Source organism: Cannabis sativa, chromosome X (genome assembly GCF_029168945.1).
Source record: "Cannabis sativa cultivar Pink pepper isolate KNU-18-1 chromosome X, ASM2916894v1, whole genome shotgun sequence".
NCBI classification, from domain to species: domain Eukaryota; kingdom Viridiplantae; phylum Streptophyta; class Magnoliopsida; order Rosales; family Cannabaceae; genus Cannabis; species Cannabis sativa.
Window position 1 is genome coordinate 23449132 of NC_083610.1, and position 19648 is coordinate 23468779.

The following is a 19648-nucleotide window of genomic DNA, read 5'->3' on the forward strand; positions in this document are numbered from 1 at the left end:
GTTGCATGGTTCACATGATTTATTTCATGATTATATGTACATAATGTATAAATTCGTCTGAAGCCCTTTTCACATACTTGATCCTGTTTATTGTGCTATCAACACATTGGAAAGTAAACATGACTATGTGAATCAAGTTTCCTAGATTTATCAAACATAGGGTTTTACTGATATGATAATCTACAACAGAGTTTACTTGCATTTGGAGAAGTGCTATGTTCTTTCCAGAGCATTGGTTAAAGTAAAGCTCAGGTTGGATGCATGGAGTATGCATCGGAAGGGACCGATATTGAACTTTGACTTAGATTTATTAAACTTACCGTAATATCTATTCAAGTCAATATCGCCTAGTTGATCCTAGATCAAATGTTCTTAATCCTGTTATGATTAGGCTCAATCTTGAAAGGCTATTCGTGTTCTTTGATTTGTTAGTTAAGCCTACTTTTAGGTCAGGGTGATACGTACATTTTGGGAACACGGTAGTGCAATTGAGTGGGAGCGCTAACATAAACATGGAATCTATAGCTTCTATCTGGCGAATAGTAAGCAAAGGATGATCTCCTTCGAGCTTGACCAAACGAACATAAATGGTGGAGTACTCATTTCACATAAGCTGAAATATCATTTATACGGGGTCAAGTGTTTTAAGGATAAAATACATTGTAGGGTGTAACGGTAATCAAATCCCTTTACAGTGTAGATCATTCATATAGAGGATCATTGATCAAATTAGGATTATAACAATGGATAACTAATGATGTGTCTATATGGTGGAACATATAGAGCATTCTATATAACTGAGAGTGCAATTCTAAGTTCTATGCGTGGATTCAACGAAGAATTAATAAGTTAGTGAATTTTAGTGCTAAATTCTTGATCTACTTATTAGAAGCTCGGTTATATAGACCCATGGTCCCCGCACTAGTTGAGATAATATTTCTTGTAAGACTCATATAATTGGTTTTGATTAATCAATTATAATTCTCAAATTAGACTATGTCTATTTGTGAATTTTTTCACTAAGTAAGGGCGAAATTGTAAAGAAAGAGTTTTAGGGGCATATTTGTTAATTATGATACTTTGTATGGTTCAATTAATAAATATGATAAATGACAATATTATTTAATAATTATTTATAGTTATTAAATAGTTATAATTGGCATTTAAATGGTTGAATTTGAAAATTGGCGTTTTTGAAAAAATCAGATGCAGAAAAGATAAAACTGCAAAATTGCAAAAAGTGAAGCCCAAGTCCACTAAGGATGGCCGGCCACTTTTGTAGGCAATTTAAACTGATATTTTCATTATTTTAATGCCAAATAATTCAAACCTAACCCTAGTGGAATGCTATAAATAGATAGTGAAGGCTTCAGGAAAAATACACTTTTCATTTAGAAAAAACCTGAGCCTTCTCTCTCCCTATCTGGCCGACCACTCCCTCTCTCTTTCTTCCTTCTTAAATTTTGAAATTCTTAGTGTATGAGTAGTGCCCACACACAGCAAGTGATACCTCAATCATAGTGAGGAAGATCGTGAAGAAAGACATTCAGCAAAAGGAGTTTCAGCATCAAAGATTCAGAGAAAGAGATCCAGGTTCAGATATTGATAATGCTCTGCTACAGAAAGGACTCAAGGGCTAGATATCTAAACGGAAGGAGTCATATTATTCCGCTGCAACCAATGTAAGGTTTACTAAACTTTATATGTGTTTATTTCATCGTTTTAGAAAGTTCATATTAAGGATGTTAATCAACATACTTGTGAGTAGATCTAAGATCCTGGTAAAATAATTTCCAACAAATTATTGCTTGCGTGAATTTGTAACAACCATAGATATGACAGTCTCAAAGCTCAGACACAACGAGACTGCAAATGACTTCAAAAGCAGATGCACTCGACCTCACCCACCTAATCCTACATGCTTGACCACTTACTACAACTAATGTGCTGAATTCTACACAACAACTATGTACCACAAGGTTGCTGAGCAGCTTGATTTAGAGAATAATTATTTTGTCATAAGTCAGGAGCAAGAAGGAGAGTGGCAGATATTCACCATTGGAAAGTTTCAGCATCCGGACATCCAATATGTTCATTACTGTGAAGGCCGACGAGCACTACACTGTAGTTGCTTGCTCTATGAAAGTCAGGGGTACGCTTGTAGACATTTATGGGCTACAATGAAAAGATTAAACATGAGAAGAATACCTAATTCTCTTCTCATGAAGCGATGGAGCAAATCCGCAAAGACAAATCTCCACCTACATTTTTACCCGCCAGCACAACCACAACAGCACATTTACGAGATGGCTAGGTTTGGATCTCTCAGTTCACTGACTTATAACTTCACTTTCTATGCAGCAAAATCAGAGGATTCGTACAACCGTGCAAAGGAAGAGCTTGAACGGCTAACTCTAATGTTCAAGGAAGAATTTGACTTGAATTCCAATCCGGAAGGAGAGACGCCACAACCTGGAAGATATCGTAGCAACCCTAACATTATTAAAGACCCCGAAGTTGTGAGAACAAAGGGTACGGGAAATACAAGGGAAGGACCAAACGGGGAGCAGATCCGAAGAAACTCAAGACATTGTCGCATTTGTCGCTCATCAGACCATGATTATCGATGGTGCCCAAATCGTCAACATAACACTGGATCTCAGGGGCAACAACCTCCAAAGAATCAACCAACATCTGACTCATTCAATGACCACTCCAACGCGTATTTCCCGGAACCGCCTTCCTCCACACAAGAGTCTTACTATGGTCATTCTTATAACTAGCTACTTTTAGCCATTGTTGTTTTAACGTTTATGACTCTACTTATTGCTTCAAAAATTCTACATTTATATACTTCTTGTTGTGTTTGGCGTGTTTAAGGTAATTTTCTCATCTTCACTAAATCTCAAAATTTTAATTGACGAACAACTAAATTATGCCTAGGAAAAAAAACTCAATCTTATAAGGTGAAAAAATATATTTTTGTGGTAATTTTTAATATATGAAATATTTACAATTAAAAAATTACACCAACTAAAAACTCAATGTATAACAACAAATAATTTCATCACTTAAAACAAAATTTTCTAAACAATATACTACGAAACGTAAATGAACGTACTCGGTACGTGAAATTTTGTACTCGGTACGTGATATTATGTACACTAATTTTACTAAACATCACGCAGAAACAAGTAATGTACACGGTACTCGATATAATGTACTTAATTACCATCCCACAAATACATATGATCCTATGAATGAAGGAAAATACCAAAATAGCCTCAATCCGACAACATGGACCCACTGCCTACAGTGTTTTCGTACCATCAATTGCCAGGAACAGTGAAGACTGCTGTACCTTTTTGTACTCTAACTAACACACACAGTACTATTTTGTACCTTTTTCGTACCTAACTATTTTTTAATTAAAAAAAATAAATTCCCAACCGGTAACCACACCTACAACAACCGGTTACCACCAAAATTTAAAAAATTAAAAAACATTTAAAAGTACGGTGGGACCCACCTGCCGTACAACGGATTGCAATCCGTGTTTTGCACATATGGGCACAAAATCGGCTGCCTATATTTTTATTACATGTAAGCACAATATTTCTTTTTCCTAAATTCTAAAAAAGAAAAACAAATAGAATTTTAAATGTATGGACATTTTGATTTTCTAGAAAGTACAAATTAATTAATAAGGCGACATCCTATTTTTTATTTTGTGGTATTTATTTATTTTATTAGACTCACTATGTTTTTTTTTTTTTATAATTTTGTGTACATCAAATAATATATCATCTTAGTAATTTGTTTGAGTGAAAATCTTACATATTTACAAATTATGTTAGGGTTATAAGTAAATCATTTCTTTATTGATCAGTTCAATTTATCCAAAAATTAGTAGTATTTTTCTTTTATTTTATATAAGTGATTGAGTACTTAAATCTTGCTCAATTAAGTGATTAAATTTAATAGAGATCAAAAAATTAATTTTACGTTTTGTTTATACATTTGATAATTTTTTTTAATTATTTATAATTTTGTTATTTCATAATTATTTTCTATATACATTAATTAGTGTATGTATATACATATTAATAAAATAATTAAAAAAATTGAAAAGTATTAGATTTAATTTTATTAATAATTAAGAAATAAATTTTAAAATATATAATTTTAAAAAATTATTAAAACCGAGAAACGCGGATCATTTCCCTAGTTATATATATAATTGTGTTAATCAAGTCAATTTCGTAGTGTTATAACATATTAAATTGTGTAGACGTATGTTTTCAATTTGCATCATACAATACATTTATTAAATGTGTTATCGTCATATGTCGTATGATCTGAAAAGAAATCATTATTTTGTTTGTATTTGGGGTTTTGACACGATTAATAAAACGATCTGAAAAGATCATTATCGTATAGTCTTAACACAAACACAATACGATAACACAATTTGTCAGCTACTTCAAAATCATATTTTGACTGGCATATTATGGCAGTAGGTAAGTACTATAAAGAGTCCTGCACTTGCATGTCCGATAAAATACAAGGATATCAGTATACTAAATGGATGTTTGCCACTAGTCACTAAAATTTTATTGTACTACTGATTGGAGATTAATTTCATTGATACAAGAATATGAGAATCCTAGGAATAAGGTGGCCACCTCAGGGTAGGAAAAATCAGCAGACCACTTGAGATTACGACAAGAACATCTTGAGGCCAGACCTGAGTTCCATCCATAATTTTTCACTAGTGCCGACTGCCGAGTTGGTCGAGTGAATCAAAGCCCAATCCAAACCTGTTAATGTTAGATCCAAAACGTTCACAAGCATATTTAATCCACAAATCGCCAAAGTATGGTCCGAGGTTGATTTTAATTGGATGAATCTACAATGAAAACCATGGAGATGTTCCCCAAGTCTTGAGAAATTGAGAGAAATCTCTCGGGTACCTGCAAGAAAGCACTCCAACTCTCAAAGTCGTAATATTCTCAGATTCACAAGAAAAAAAAAACAATAAATCAAAGATCCCTTTTAAGGCCCCATTGGGTGAGATCTTTATGATCCTCAAGCGAGCCTTCTCAGCCTTTTAACCTAAGCTCGCTCGATCCTCAAGTGTGGACGTGCTGTCATTAAACACTTACAAGTATCCTGCCAAGTGTTAGAAATGAGAAAATGACTTTTCAATAGCGATTTAGAAACTCTATCATTTAAAATAAATAGCATTAAATCTAACGCTACGTCGTCATTGTAAGATATCATAACATTTTGTCTACCATCATCGTTTATGTGCAAATAACAAGTGCATACGTACGATGACGTTTCTATTCTTTTTATTTATTAAATTTTTTCTCATCATGCATTGGAATGGTCTTTCTTTCCATTTTAAAATAGAATAATCCTTTTACCAAAATAGTGAAAAGACCATTCTATTGAAATGATATTCTAATACTTTAATATACAACCAAACAAAAAAATAGAATCAAAATTGTTTCTTTTCTATTTCATTACCTCCAACCAAACGTCACCTAACTGTTGCAATGTGAACAATTTTTACAGAATTTTATTTCTCCAAAAAGCAGGTACTATAAGATTTACAAAACATTTTGTTAGTGTGGATAACATATGTTAAAATAGTGTTAGTTATTCAAGAATCACACAGAGGGAAAGATAGGGAAAAAGAAATATTACTCACAAAGACGTTCTTCAATTAATCTCTGCTTGTCAATTCCAACATTTAGCATAGCAGGGAACACCTGTCGGCTGTCAGAAAAAAAAATAATTAAGATTAGAAAGAAATACAAAAAATAAAAGGATAGCTGCATCATTACGATTTCCCACAAATACAGATTAATATTACTACATTCCAATTAAATAGTGAGCTCATTCACCAAACAACCAAGTGCACTTACAGAAAAGAACATACCTCAAATTAGAACTGAATATTTTGAGCGGGTTCGACCCAGACCTGGGCAACCCGCCCGAACCCGACCCGATCAACTCGCAAATTCTTTTTAGAAAAAAAAATATTGGGACGGATTGGGTTCAACCTGGTACCCTTCGGGCGGGTTCGCGGGTTAAGTTTTTAGGGCCACCGGATTTCGGGTTGAACCCGAACCCGTCAACCCGCATATTTCATATATTATATATATTTTTTTATTTTTTATTACATATTATATATTAATTAAAAAATTAAAAAAATAAAAAATAAAAACTAAAAACAAAAAACCCTAAACTTCCCTTTACCTTTTACTGTGGATAAGAATGTATTTTGAAATATTTTAATTTTCACTTTGATCATGATTCATGAACATGAAAATGAAATTTGATTTGATGAACAAGTTTGTTGGTTTGATTGATTAATGCTTCTTTTCTTCAAATTTGATGAACAAGTTGTTATATTATATATGTTTAATTTAATAAATAAATAAAATATTAATTTTTTTAAAGAGTTGATCGAGTTGATCGGGTCAACCCGTTGACCCGATCAATCCAGCCAACCAAAATCCGCCAACCAGTGACCCGCCAACCCGACCCCTATTCGGGTTCGAGTTCGGTTTCATTTTTTTAAACCTGAAACCCGTGAACCTGCGAACTCGAAACCCAGTAAATCCGCCTGATGTTCAGCCCTACCTTAAATATACAATATTGACATCAGATAACAGCTCCACCACCTAATAATACCAAGATACACTATTCAACAACATGATAAATACCCTAGGGGTGATTTTAGGGGAGGAAAGGAAAAAATGGTCAGGAGAACTATTCTTTTTTTGGCAGAAGTAGGAGTAAATACTATGAACAAATTTAATAAAGCAAAAAGTAGGGAAAAATTTTAATATTTTCCCTTTTTTGGTGAGGAAAACTGAGTAAACGAAGAGAAAAAGTACCAGTCTCTTTCTCCTCCACCATGTGACCATGACTTCTCCACCACCATGACTGCCATCTTCTCTGATGAAGCTACCACTGCCTTCTCTGACTCCACAACCAATACCTCCAGCTCGTTCCAGCTCTCTCCATTGTTTCGATCTCTAAGCTCCACCATGAGACCACCACCACGACCTCTATCTCCGTGACCACCACGTCTGCCATCACAACCACCATTGAAACGAAGTCCTTTGGAAAAATTTGTAACAGTTGAGTCATCTGAGTCATTCTATAGAACAAGTATGTTAGAATGCGTTCTTTGTTTATTTTTTGATATTTTGTTAGGGGATAATTAAGAGTTGTATTAATGTAATTTTGGTGAATAATAATTCTTATTATTTATTGAAGAATAATTTGCGGCATAAATACCTAAGTTTTACTCTGAGTAGCATATAAGTCCCTAAGTCGTATTTTTGGCGGTAAAAATACCTTCCGTCATTAGTGTGGAACTTCCGTAGGTACCTCTCTGTTTTCTTTCTTGTAATGTGCCAGATGGCATTATCATTAAAAATAAATGTTACACCATTCCAATCATTAACAATAAATCATTGTATATCTCAAATAGATGTATATGTGGCAATATTTAATTGGCCCATATTATTTAATTTCTAAAAAAACATTTTAAATAAAAATTCCATTAAAAATTATTTAAAATTAAAAGAAAAATACAAAATAATAATAAAATTTAAAACTTAAAATAAACACACTTTTTCTCTATTCTATCTCGTCTTCTTCCTCATTCCTTTTTTTTTTTCTTTGATTGATGAAACGAGAAGGCTGCTTGAAAAATAGAATAGGCAGCTGGAGGTAGATAATCTCCATCCCACAACAGAGAAGCTTGTCTTCTTCTTCATTCTCTCAATTGGGCAACCATAAACATACGACATTAAAATACTTATTCAAAATTTCAGTACACAAAATTTCAGATCCCAAACTAAACAGACAATATTAAAATACTTATTCAAATACTTATAACTTAGTATTTTTGGGCAGCTATAAACAGACCAAAACTAATACAGTACACAAAATTTCAGATCCCAAACTAAAAATGATAGCTATAACTTAGATCCATATATTAAAAATTAAAAATCAATACACAAAGAGAAGAATAAGAAACACCGGTGGATTGACACGAAAATCTAGCCTTCGACGAGATAAAGAAGCGGTGGTGCTAGACTAAGACGAAGATCTAGGCTTCAACAAAAAATTAGGGCTTCGATCTTCTTAGCCTGTCGATGCCGATTTCGTCAAAGTCGACACCGTCGATGTCGGTCTTCTCGTCTCCAGCCATCGGCGAACACCCACACCAAACTCTGATGCCCACCCTCAACAGCAACAACTGCTGAAAGAAGAAAATGGTGAGGAAGGGAGAAGAAGACGATGAAACGGTCAGTACCTATGTTGACTCACCGACATAGAGAAATGGCCATTCATGGTTCTCATACCCACTAGTACAGATCGTCTCTTCCATTATAGGGTTGAGACTTTGAGATATTTTGAGAGAGAGAGAGAGAGAGAGAGAGAGAGAGAGGTAGAGGAGACAAAAATGGTGAAAGAGAGAGTGGTTAATTAATTTTAGTTTTTTTTTTACATGAATTTTTTTTTTTATTAGTGTTTTTGTTTTTTGAAAATATTTTATTAGTTAAGGTACATGATGTGGCAATGTTTATTGTAAATGGTGGGAGTGATGATGCATTTATTTTTAATGACATGGCACGCCACTTGGCATATTATATGGCAAAAAACGGAGAGGTACCTACGGAAGTTCCACACTAGTGACGGAAGATATTTTTACCACCAAAAATACGACTTAAGTAATTATCTGCTACTCGGAGTAAAACTTAAGTATTTATGCCGCAAATTACTCTTTATTGAATAGCCAAATGACTTTTATTAAAAGTAAGAAACTAACAACTATACCTAAATATAAGATAACAAACTGTGACTAAGTTACATATAATTTTTACAAGAAACTTAAATGTTGGTTTAAATAAACCATTAGTCAAAATATCTACTGATCTTCAAATTTCACAAATGAGATACAAATAACTTCCATTTCTAAGTTTTCTTTTATGAAGTATCGATCAACCTCTATATGCTTGGTTCTATCGTGTTGCATTGGGTTATGTACAATACTTATAGCAACCTTATTATCACAAATAACTTCATAGGTAGACTAACTTCAAGCTTCAGCTCATGTAGAACCCGTCTTATCCACAGGATCTCACACACCCCATTGTCATAGTCCTGTACTCGGCCTCAGCACTACTTGCAACCACATTTCACTTTTTGCTTCTCCAAGTCACCAAATTTCTCCATACATATGCAATACCCAGAGGTAGATTTTCTATCAGTAATCAAGCCGGTCCAATTTGCATTAGTAAATGCTGCAACATTTCTATTGTCAACCTTTTTAAAAAGAAGACCTTTACCTGGACTACTCTATAAATACCTCAAAATTCGATAAGCAGCTTTAAGATGTTCTTTATAAGGACAGTGCATAAATTGACTCACCATACTTACCGCAAACACAATGTCAAGATGAGTGTGACACAAATAGATAAGCCTCCAACTAATCGTTGGTATTGTTGCACATCCACTAATGTTCCGTGTTGAATGTCACTCAGTTTCTTGTTCGAATCAATAGGAGTATCCATTAGACAACACTCACTCATTCCTGCATCCTTCAGAAGATCAAGAATGTATTTTCCTTGGGAGATGGCAATCCCTTTTTTCGACCTTGCAACCTCCATAGCTCAAAAATGCTTCATTTCACCTAGATCTTTGAGCTTATTTTCATTGCCTCTAATTCTTCTAGATCATCTCCTGTAAGTATATTATCAACATAAACAATTAAAGTTGCAATCTTTCCATTAGTTGAGTGTTGAGTGAATATTATATAATCAGCTTGTGCTTGTATATTGTCTTGTTTCTTCACCACTTGAGTGAAACCTTTCAAACAAAGTTCGCAGTGATTGCTTCAAGCCATAAATAGCCTTTTCCAACCTACACACTTTATTTACAAACTTATAAAGCCAGGTGGAGGGAGCATTCTCCACATCAAATTGCCTCAAAGGCCATTCTAAATTAGCTCAATAGACAACAAGATCCGAACAATATTAAGTTTGGCTACTGGAGCAAAGGTCTCAATGTAATTAATATTGTAGGTTTGTGTAAACCCCTTCGCAACCATCCGAGCTTTGAACCTCTCTAAAGTGTCATCTCCATTAAATTTGGGCATAAAAACCCACTTACAGCCAATTATCGAAGCACCTTTGGGTAGCTTTTCAACTTTTCATGTGTGATTTTTCTCCAAAGCACTCATTTACTCAAGAACAAGACTTCTTCCACTCTAGAACATTTAGAGCTTCCTGTATAGTATTTGGAATCTGGACATTTGATATTGTCAAAAATGGTGAATGAATTACGTATTTTATTCAATAAAATAGTATGTATTTAAATACAAAATTAGAAAGTAAATAGGAAACTAACTAAATATAATTAATATAGCTAATATATTATAACACTCCCCCTCAAGCTGGAGCATAAATGTTAATCATGTTCAGCTTATTACAAATATAATCAACCTACACCCCATTCAAAGCATTTTGTAAAAATATCTCCTAATTGTTCTACAGTCTTCACATATCCTATGGAGTTCAGACCTTGTTGAATTTTTAATGAACAAAATGATAATCAATCTCGATATATTTAGTTCGCTCGTGGAACACAAGATTTGAGGCAATATGAAGAGCAGTTTGATTATCACACCAAAATTTTACTAGAACTGACATTTTAAACCCGAATGCAGCCAAAAGCTGATAAATCCATACTATCTCACACACAAACTGTACTATAGCCTTATATTCTGATTCCGCATTAGATCTGGACACAACATTTTGCTTCTTACTCTTCCAAGAGACCAAATTACCTCCGACAAAGACACAATAACCTGAAGTGGATCTTCTATCCACCTTGGTACTAGCCCAATCTGCATCTGAGAAACACTCGTCTGAGTGATCCTTTTAAGTAACACAAAATTTGCTCTAGGGCTGCCCAATGATGAATTGTTAGAGAAGACATAAACTAGCTAACAACACTAACTGAGAATGCAATATCTGGACGAGTCACAATTAGATAATTTAGCTTTCCAACTAATCTGCGATACTTCTCAAGGTCTTCAAATGGTTCTCCATCACTCATTAGATGCATAGCAGGATTCATTCGAGCACTACAAGGTTTTGCTCCCAATTTTTTCTTGTCCCGTTAACAAATCAAGTACATACTTCTTTGAGATAGAAAAATACCTTGTCTACTCTGAGGAACTTCAACTTTCAAGAAATACCTGAGCACCCCCAAATGCTTCGTGTGAAACTGGGTATGAAGGAATGATACCTCTAGTATCATCTCCAGTAATAACAATATCATCCACATACACAACCAACAAAATAATACCGGCAGTTGATCTTTTATAAAACACAGAATAATCTAACTTATTTTTCAACAAACCAAATTTCTTAACAGTTAAATTTACCAAACTAAGCACGAGGACTTTGTTTCAAAAAATATAGACTTGCGACGACGACAAACTTTCCCTAACTCCTCCTGAGCAACAAACCTAGGAAGTTGCTCCATATACTCTTCTTTCTCAAGATCTCTATGAAGAAAAACATTTTTAATATCAAGTTGATGCAAAAGCCAATGATGAATAGCTATCATAGAAATGAACAGTCGAACAAATGTCAGTTCAGCAACAGGAGAAAAAGTATCATAATAGTCCACTCCATATGTTTGAGGATAACCCTTGGCAATAAGACGGGTCTTTAAGCGAGCAATTATTTCAATTGGATTGACTTTAACCGTAAACTCCTATTTGCCCCTTATGGCCCGTTTTTCTAAAAGTAAATTAACCAAGTCCCAAGTACCATTCGCAACTAAAGCATTATCTCTTCTATTATTGCAGGATCGACCTTGAGATGAGACGAATGAGGTGGCCGCCTTAAGCTCCTTACCGCTCAGGCCCCCATTTTGAAAAAAGTTAAAATAAAGTTAGTAATAAAATAAAAATATTACTCATAATACTAAATATATGTTGCAGCTTAGTGGTAATTTGATTATAGTAATAATTAAGAGGTTCAGAGTTCAAATCCCAACAACCTCACTTTTTCACTTGGGCCCCAATTTTTATTTTTGCCTAAAGAGGGTCGACCCTAATCATTGCAACAAGTCAACCAGGATGAGACATGACTTCACGAATATTTTAAAAACAGTAAAAGAAGCAATAAAAGGACAAGAAGAAAAGGATAAATGATTATAACAAACAAAAGAAGAAATAGGATAAGTACATTTGCATTTACCTTTACGTAGTACAATGGGAAGATCATCGTTAGGGTTCGGATCCGATGACAAAGAAGCAGGTGCAGGACATGAAATAGGAGGCAAAAGAGGCGGAGGAGTAGGCATGTCAAGAGTTGTGACCAAGTCGAGAGACTCGTCAAAACATGTGTCAGACGCAGAAGATGTGATGGAATATACCAACAAATTGTCATCCTCCCCTGATGAGTAGGAGTATGTGAAGATGAAAAATAAGGTGTATTTATTTTCCACAAAAGTAAAACATTGAAAGAAACAAGATATTTGTTAAGATCGGGACAATAGCACATATACCATTTTTGAACACAAGAATAACCAAGGAATACACACTTCAATGACTTACGATCTAATTTAATTACCTGTAGACGAACGTCACGAACAAAGCAAGTGCTACAAAAAATTCTTGGCTTGATAGGAAATAGTATCTTATTGGGAAAAAGAATATTGTAAAGAATTTCTCCATGAAGAACAGAAGATGGCGTGCGATTAATCAAAAAAACATGCAGTAGAAACAGCATCGCCCAAAAACAGTTTAGGAACATGCATTTGAAATAAGAGTTCTAACTGTTTAAGCATATATCTATTTTTTTGTTCGGCTACACTATTTTGAAATGGAGTATCAACACAAGTTTCATAAAGCATGTCGTTTTGAACCATATAAGATTGAAATAAACTAGATTTGTACTATTTGGCATTATCACTTCTCAAAGTACGAATAGACACATTAAATTGATTTCAAATTTCAGCACAAAAGACACGAAAAATAGAGAACAATACAGAACGATTCTTCATCAAAAACAACCAAGTGACATGAGAATAATCATTTATAAAAGTAACAAAATAACGAAAACCAAGTTTAGACAAGATAAGAGGACCCCAAACATCAGGATGGGCTAATTTAAAAGGAACACTAGCACGTTTATTGACTCTAGGACTTAAACTAAGGTGATGATGTTTAGCAAACTGACATGATTCACAATCTAACGAAGAAAACTTATAATATTGTGGACAAAATTTTTTAAGCAGAGGAAAAAATGGGTGACCAAACCTACAATGTGCCTTGAAGGGAGATTGTACACCAAAACAAGCAACTGATTTAAGTATTAGTGTATCAAGAATGTAGAGGTCTTCAGATTCATGCCCTTTACCAATATTTGCTTCGTCATAAGATCTTGAAATCAGCAATGATCAGTAAAAAAAAAAAAGAGATACAACAGTTAAGATCACAAGTAAGTTGACTGACAGATCAAATTAAAAGAAAAATTAAGTAAATGTAGGACAGACGCCAAAGGAAACATTGGAGTAGGAGTAATTGTACTAGACCCAATAACACAAGATGGTGACCCATTGACTAAGGTAACAGTAGAAGTGGGAGCGTGAGGTTGAAGATTAGAAAAGAATCTAGAATTACCGGTCATATGGTCTATAGCACCAGAGTCAATAACCCATTTGGAAGACGAGAAAAGAAGACACGAATTTGATTTACCTAAATCAACAATAGTAGTGATAGAAGAAAGTGAATACTTAAGAGACTCTTGATACTGTAAGAATTTGACATATTCAACTGCAGAAACAAAAATTGGTCTTCCAGAAGTCATTACAAATATTATGTTTGTCCCACCAAACTAACTAAAACAGCAAACCAACAAACCAACAGACCCGATAAAGGAGCAAACGAAATGAGACAACAAGCTGGCAATCAAAATCTCACAACTAATATAGGAGAACCCAAACCAAACCACAAACGGAGAAGAGCACCGGAGATAAAAGATAAAGATTGACACTAAAGGATGACGAATAATCCTCAACAATCACAAAAGAAGAAAACAATGGTCGAAATAGATGCACCAAAAGGTCAAAAACACTGAAAAATGGAATCGGCAGAGAAACACCTAGGAAAAGACACCTCACACGTGGGTGTTGTCGCTGAAGCTTCAGGCAGCGCGTGTGGCTCACGCGCGACAATTCCAGCCACCAAACTTTGAGGTTCTGCAGAACGGTGGCTGGGTTGTCCGTTGGTGCCAGCAATGAGAGCTCACGTGCTCTCTAAATGTGTTTTTTGAAAAATGAACCTTAAAATAGATGAAGAACAAACCCTAATTGCAAATCTTAATTTTAGGATAAATAGGGAGTGATGTGTAGTTATCAGCCATTTAGAAGGAATCATCAACCATTTAGAAGGATAAGAAGAAGACGAAAAAGGAAGAAAGAAATGGGAAAAAAAAAGTCGATCAGAATAGTATCGGCTCTGATACTATCTAATTTTGGTGAATAATAATTCTTATTATTCATTGAATAGCCAAATGGCTTTTTATAAATTACAATCGGTAATAAATCAAAATAAATAAGTCTAAAAAATAAGAAACGAACTAACAATTATTCCTATTTTCAAAAAAAAAAAAAAAAAAACTAACAATTATTCCTAAATATAAGATAACTAAGACTTTACAAGTCATTTTGCAATTATGTTTGCTAAAATGCCTCAGAGAAAGTTAGAATGTTTGAGTATTTTCTAGGGTGTCTTACATTTGTTCTATTGCTAAGAGTTGGGATCTATATGGGGCTTGGACAAGGGAACATGTAGTTCTAGTTGTATCCAAAAAAAAAAATACTTTCTTCTCATTCTTTTTCTGTGTGTTCTCAACGATAGCCATTGGTGAAATGTACAAATTATTACATGATCAACTGAAACAGCTTTCTATGAAAAACTGAAATAGCTAATTCTGTCGTAGCTAATTATCGAATATTGTCCTTCCTAGTTGAATATAAATTGTACATTTCTTCTAGTATTATTTGCCTTTTGTCTAATGACAATGAGGGAGCTTGTCAAAAAATTACCGACAAAAAAGTTGGAGTGCACCACTTTTGGTATCATAGGTAATAGATATGGCTTCTAAGCATCAGTGAAAGATTAAATCAGTTCATTAATGGCTAACTTGGTCATTAATAGTTGTCATGCGGAATCCAAACAGAGAGAAAGAAAGAATTAATTATTTTTTAATGAATCAAGAAACAAAAGAATTACCAAGCTCTGTATTTATACACAAGATTAGTAACTAAATTCAATAACTAATTGTTACTAAACCAGAAACTTATCTAACTGACTCAAATCAAGTTGCCTAACTGACTAAACTAACTCTAACTTTAGAATAACCAGTTTGATAGTCATGGTGCCATTAAGATGGATTATATGGTAACAAACCTTTACAGATTTCAGACCACCTTGAAGAGCCTGTAATGGGGACAATGGGCTGTTATGTTTTTGAATTTCTGGTCCTCTACTTCGTTTTACATTGCTCTTGCTATTTGTGGCTGTATTAGTTGTAGTAGTTTTCTGTTTCTAGTCAGATTTTGCTTGTTTCTTATACATAATTTCATCTATACCAACTGTGTAATGAATAATATTGATCAATCTATATTCTATGTTTAGCTGCTATATCTAAAAAAAATTCTTGTGAATTCGGTGGGGATGCATAAGAAATTTACAGGAATGTCTATGAGTTTTATCGAGGACAGAAGTCTTTTTCAATCCAAAATGTTCTAGTTGCTTGTTCATTTGATATAAAAATTACATATGTATTTACCTAGGTGAGAAGGTAATGCTTTTGATTCAAGAGGTTCTAAATAATGTATAATGTTATAACTAGAGAGTTCCATAAACTAATTGTTCCTCAAAGTAATATCTTGTCAGTAAATAGTATAGTGCAAAAAATCCACCAGAAAATGCAAGAGGCTCGTTGCGCAATTCAATTGAAATAGCATTTAGCATATTGAAGAAAAAATTTCCAATATTGACTAGTGGAGTTCGAGCCATATAATGTATAAGTTGATCTAGTGTTGGCAGAATGTATTTTGTAAAACTATCTCATGGGTAACGATCCTGATGAAGGTCTTATTACAAAAATTGATAGACAACTTAATCAAGCAAGCAGGCAACCAACCAATTTTTATTACATCAAATTTAACCCTTTGTTTGGTAACTAGGATAAAGAATTGATTATGTAGGAGGTATGGAAAAGTATGGAGGATAGATTTGATAGTTCTTTAGGTTTGTTTGGTACAACAGGAAGGAAAGAAAGAATTAGTATTTTTTATTATTTAAAATAAAATAAAAAGAAAATTAGCATAAAATTATTTTAAAAAAAAAAATTCTCAATTTTTTTCATCTACCACCAACATGTGGGAGGATCATTTTTGGTGGGCCCAGGTGATTTGAAATCCATAGCAATTTCCATCCTCAACTAATGAATGTAGAGAGGAAGAAATGTTGAGTTAGCATATAACTATGATTATGTGGAGATATTATAATTTAAATACTTAATGATGTAACTTTTAAATCATATTCTAGTGTAAATTATGTATTTTGTGATATACATGTTCTCATATAGATAGAAATTGCCAAAGAGAGTGAATAGATATTAATAATATGTTAATTTTAACTAATTATAAGAAAGGATTTAACATTAATATGAAATGGAAGGATAAAAAGAGAAATTATTTTCTTTCCCATTAAGAACCAAACAAGATAAAAAAATTAAAAGGAAACCATTTTTTTCATACAATTTTTCTTTTCTTTACCAAACATGAGAAAGTAAATTTTTTTTCCTTTACCACACCTTCTTCTTTCTCTATCTTTTCCTTCCCTTTTTATTTCACTACCAAATTCCAAGTTCCAAACACAGGGAAATTTTTCAATGAAACTAGTACACTCGATGGAGATACCAAAGTCAATCTTAGAAAGTATATCACTGAGTGCATATATATTGATGGTGATAGAAGAATGAACCCATGTTTTGGATCAGTTGACTTATTAACAACAGCAAGTAAAGCTATCAGATTCAAAATACTTTTCTTAAGCAAATGCTAGTGAATTCAATGAGACGATGAATATACTTTACATCCACAGCAAGTAAAGTTAAATTTTCATTTAGCATATAGATTCAAAACTATATGAAAACATGAAACTAGCAATTTTTTGAAGGGTGCAAAATATTGCAGAGCCTTCACTCTCATTAAACATATTGGGTACCCAAACATATTAGATATGTTTAAAAATGAATTGACTTTAAATCATTGCCCTTAAACTAAAAACAAAACATGAAAAAAATAAGCAGAGAAAGAAACTTCATAGCTGTCCAACATTGTATGCATTTAGTGAAATTAAAGTCTGTGAAAGATAGGACAAGAGATAGTATCATTCATTGACATGATAACACATATCCTTAAATCAAAAAATTAAGAAACACATTTATAAGAATAATGACATCTTATAAAGAATAAGAATGAACTCACAAGGTTCTTAATTCAGTAAGGCCCTAATTTCACCTTCAAGTCTCCCTCTGAGTCCCATTGTTGACAATCCCCTGAAAATATGAGCAGATCATGATATAGAAGACATATAATGAAGTGATCGATTGATCAATCATACTAATGGTCTTGTAAACTTACTTTATTTTCTAAAGGATATTAGAAACAACACTGAGCACTCACAATGCAGTCAATCTTGGGTTTTTAGAGCTCACACCTTCCAAAGGAACTCCCCAGATATCTTCAAATTCTGTCCAGCTTGGAGGCATATTTTGTTTGAAGGTATTTCACCATGAAGATATATTAGCTTCCTGACATTAGATTGAAAAGAAAACATACTAAAGTCATTTCACCATAAACCACACTGTCTCAGAGATTATTAAAGCTCTTCATAATATGTTTGGGATGCTTATTCTATGAAAAAAGGGTAAACATAACCTTTCAGACTTAGTCCACTTAGCAAGTCTCTCAAGCATGGAGTAAACAATTTCTTCATTCGCAATGACATCATTTCTTATCAACAGCAAGAAAAGACTACTAATTAAACCCTAACCTTTTTTTCAAAAAAAAAAAAAAGAAGAAGAAAGAATATATATTGGAAAAACACAAACAATAAATATATATGTACATTTAGCCTATTAATTCACTCAATTGAACCTAAACTATAAACACAACGCAAATCAATGAAAAAATAAAAATAAACAGATGATCAAGCAAAAAAAAATAATAAACAGATGTAAATGAAATTGGAGTATAAAATCAGATTATTTTTGAAAATAATAACCACTGGAGAGCCGAAATCTGAACCTTTCCTTCTCGATAGGTAAGGGCTGAGCTCCTTGTGTGTTAAACATCATCGTCTAGGATTTGAACCAAATAATACTATATTGATCTGAATATGTATTTAAATTTGTAAACTAGGAATTATGATTTCCACTAAATAATCAAAGGAAGACAATGAAGTAACTTGGTCCAGGGGTGGTCGAAATGTTTGGATTTGTAGGGAATGATAACCTCTGGTAGATCAAATTATTGGTATCAAAAAAAAAAAAATATTAAATTGTCGTTGAAATAATATATAAATACTAAAAATTAATTTATAATTTATTTTAAAAGGTTAAATACTATAAATAGTGTATTCTTAGAAGATTATAATATTTTTGTAATCTCCAACAATAACTTCACGTTAGTGCTTTCACTTATTTTATTATTATCTTTTTTTTATTTAATAAAAATTCTATAAAATATGATTTAAAGTTTTTTATATTAAAATACTTTTAAAAATATAATTAATCTATTATTATTTATATTTTTGGAGTATTTTATTAATCCTAACAAGTAGTATAGGACCACATTTTTTAAATTAATTAAAGATTTGAATTCATAAAATTTGAAGATTTGTAAGATTAAGATTTTTTTATCTTCATATTTATATATATTCGAATTGTAAGTTTTAGCATATGTGGTTTATATATATATATATATATATATATTTATATATATTAGATAGATGTTACGTGCCAAGTCACGTATGTTAATTTTATTTTAGTTTAGTTTTTAATTTTTTTTAATATCATAATTTTAAAATTAATAATATTTAATGTAGTGATAATCATTGAAATTTGAAAACATAATAGTGATTTAAATGAAAATACAAATTACTATTATACTTTGTAATAGTAATTAAAAAAAAATTATTATACATCTAAAGTTATCTTCGGAATTAATGAAAATGCTATCTGGTTAAACTATCAAAACATTCAAATTTAATTTAAAATAATATTTAAAATTTAACTAATTCTAAATATCAAAATTTGAAAATAATTTTTAATAAAAAAATAAACAATATGAACAAATTTATTATTAATTGCAACACTTTAGGTGGATTAATTATATCTAGGTTTAACTAACTACATGAATGCTGGCCCTTTACGGGGCAACATCTAATAATTTGTTATTTTTTTTTATTTAGAAAAAAGGTCACCAAATATTTTCTCATAAACCAAGAATTCTGTTATAT

General features: G+C 32.6%; 1 protein-coding gene across 4 annotated transcripts; it reads right to left on the bottom strand.

Annotated features, from left to right (window-relative positions):
- Positions 1 to 4410: 4410 nt before the first annotated feature.
- Positions 4411 to 18689, bottom strand: LOC115713429 (uncharacterized). Of its 4 annotated transcripts, XR_009684779.1 has the most exons (8): positions 18436 to 18689; positions 17770 to 17939; positions 17614 to 17684; positions 12306 to 12503; positions 6912 to 8287; positions 5717 to 5784; positions 5533 to 5606; positions 4411 to 5172 (listed from the first exon to the last, which is right to left on the bottom strand). XR_009684779.1 is itself a non-coding variant. In XM_061105232.1 (6 exons), the coding sequence occupies exons 4-6, from the start codon at positions 12495 to 12497 to the stop codon at positions 5709 to 5711; spliced, it is 534 nt and encodes a 177-aa protein (XP_060961215.1). In that variant the 5' UTR covers positions 12498 to 12503; positions 17614 to 17684; positions 17770 to 17939; positions 18436 to 18687; the 3' UTR covers positions 4411 to 5708. The 4 variants fall into 4 exon arrangements, 1 of the variants encoding a protein (XP_060961215.1); XR_009684780.1 differs by lacking the exon at positions 5533 to 5606; XM_061105232.1 differs by having other exon boundaries at positions 4411 to 5784; positions 6912 to 7177; positions 18436 to 18687.
- Positions 18690 to 19648: the final 959 nt, after the last annotated feature.

What these genes read in the sequence shown, in the direction of transcription:
- LOC115713429 (XM_061105232.1), bottom strand. Translation starts at nt 12,497, where the DNA reads ATGACAATTTGTTGGTATATTCCATCACATCTTCTGCGTCTGACACAT. An exon ending in TCCCATTGTACTACGTAAAG is followed by an intron (nt 7,178 to 12,305) that starts GTAAATGCAAAT and finishes CTTGTTCTATAG; the next exon opens with AATGACTCAGATGACTCAAC. An exon ending in GGTGGAGGAGAAAGAGACTG is followed by an intron (nt 5,785 to 6,911) that starts GTACTTTTTCTC and finishes TTTTTCTGACAG; the next exon opens with CCGACAGGTGTTCCCTGCTA.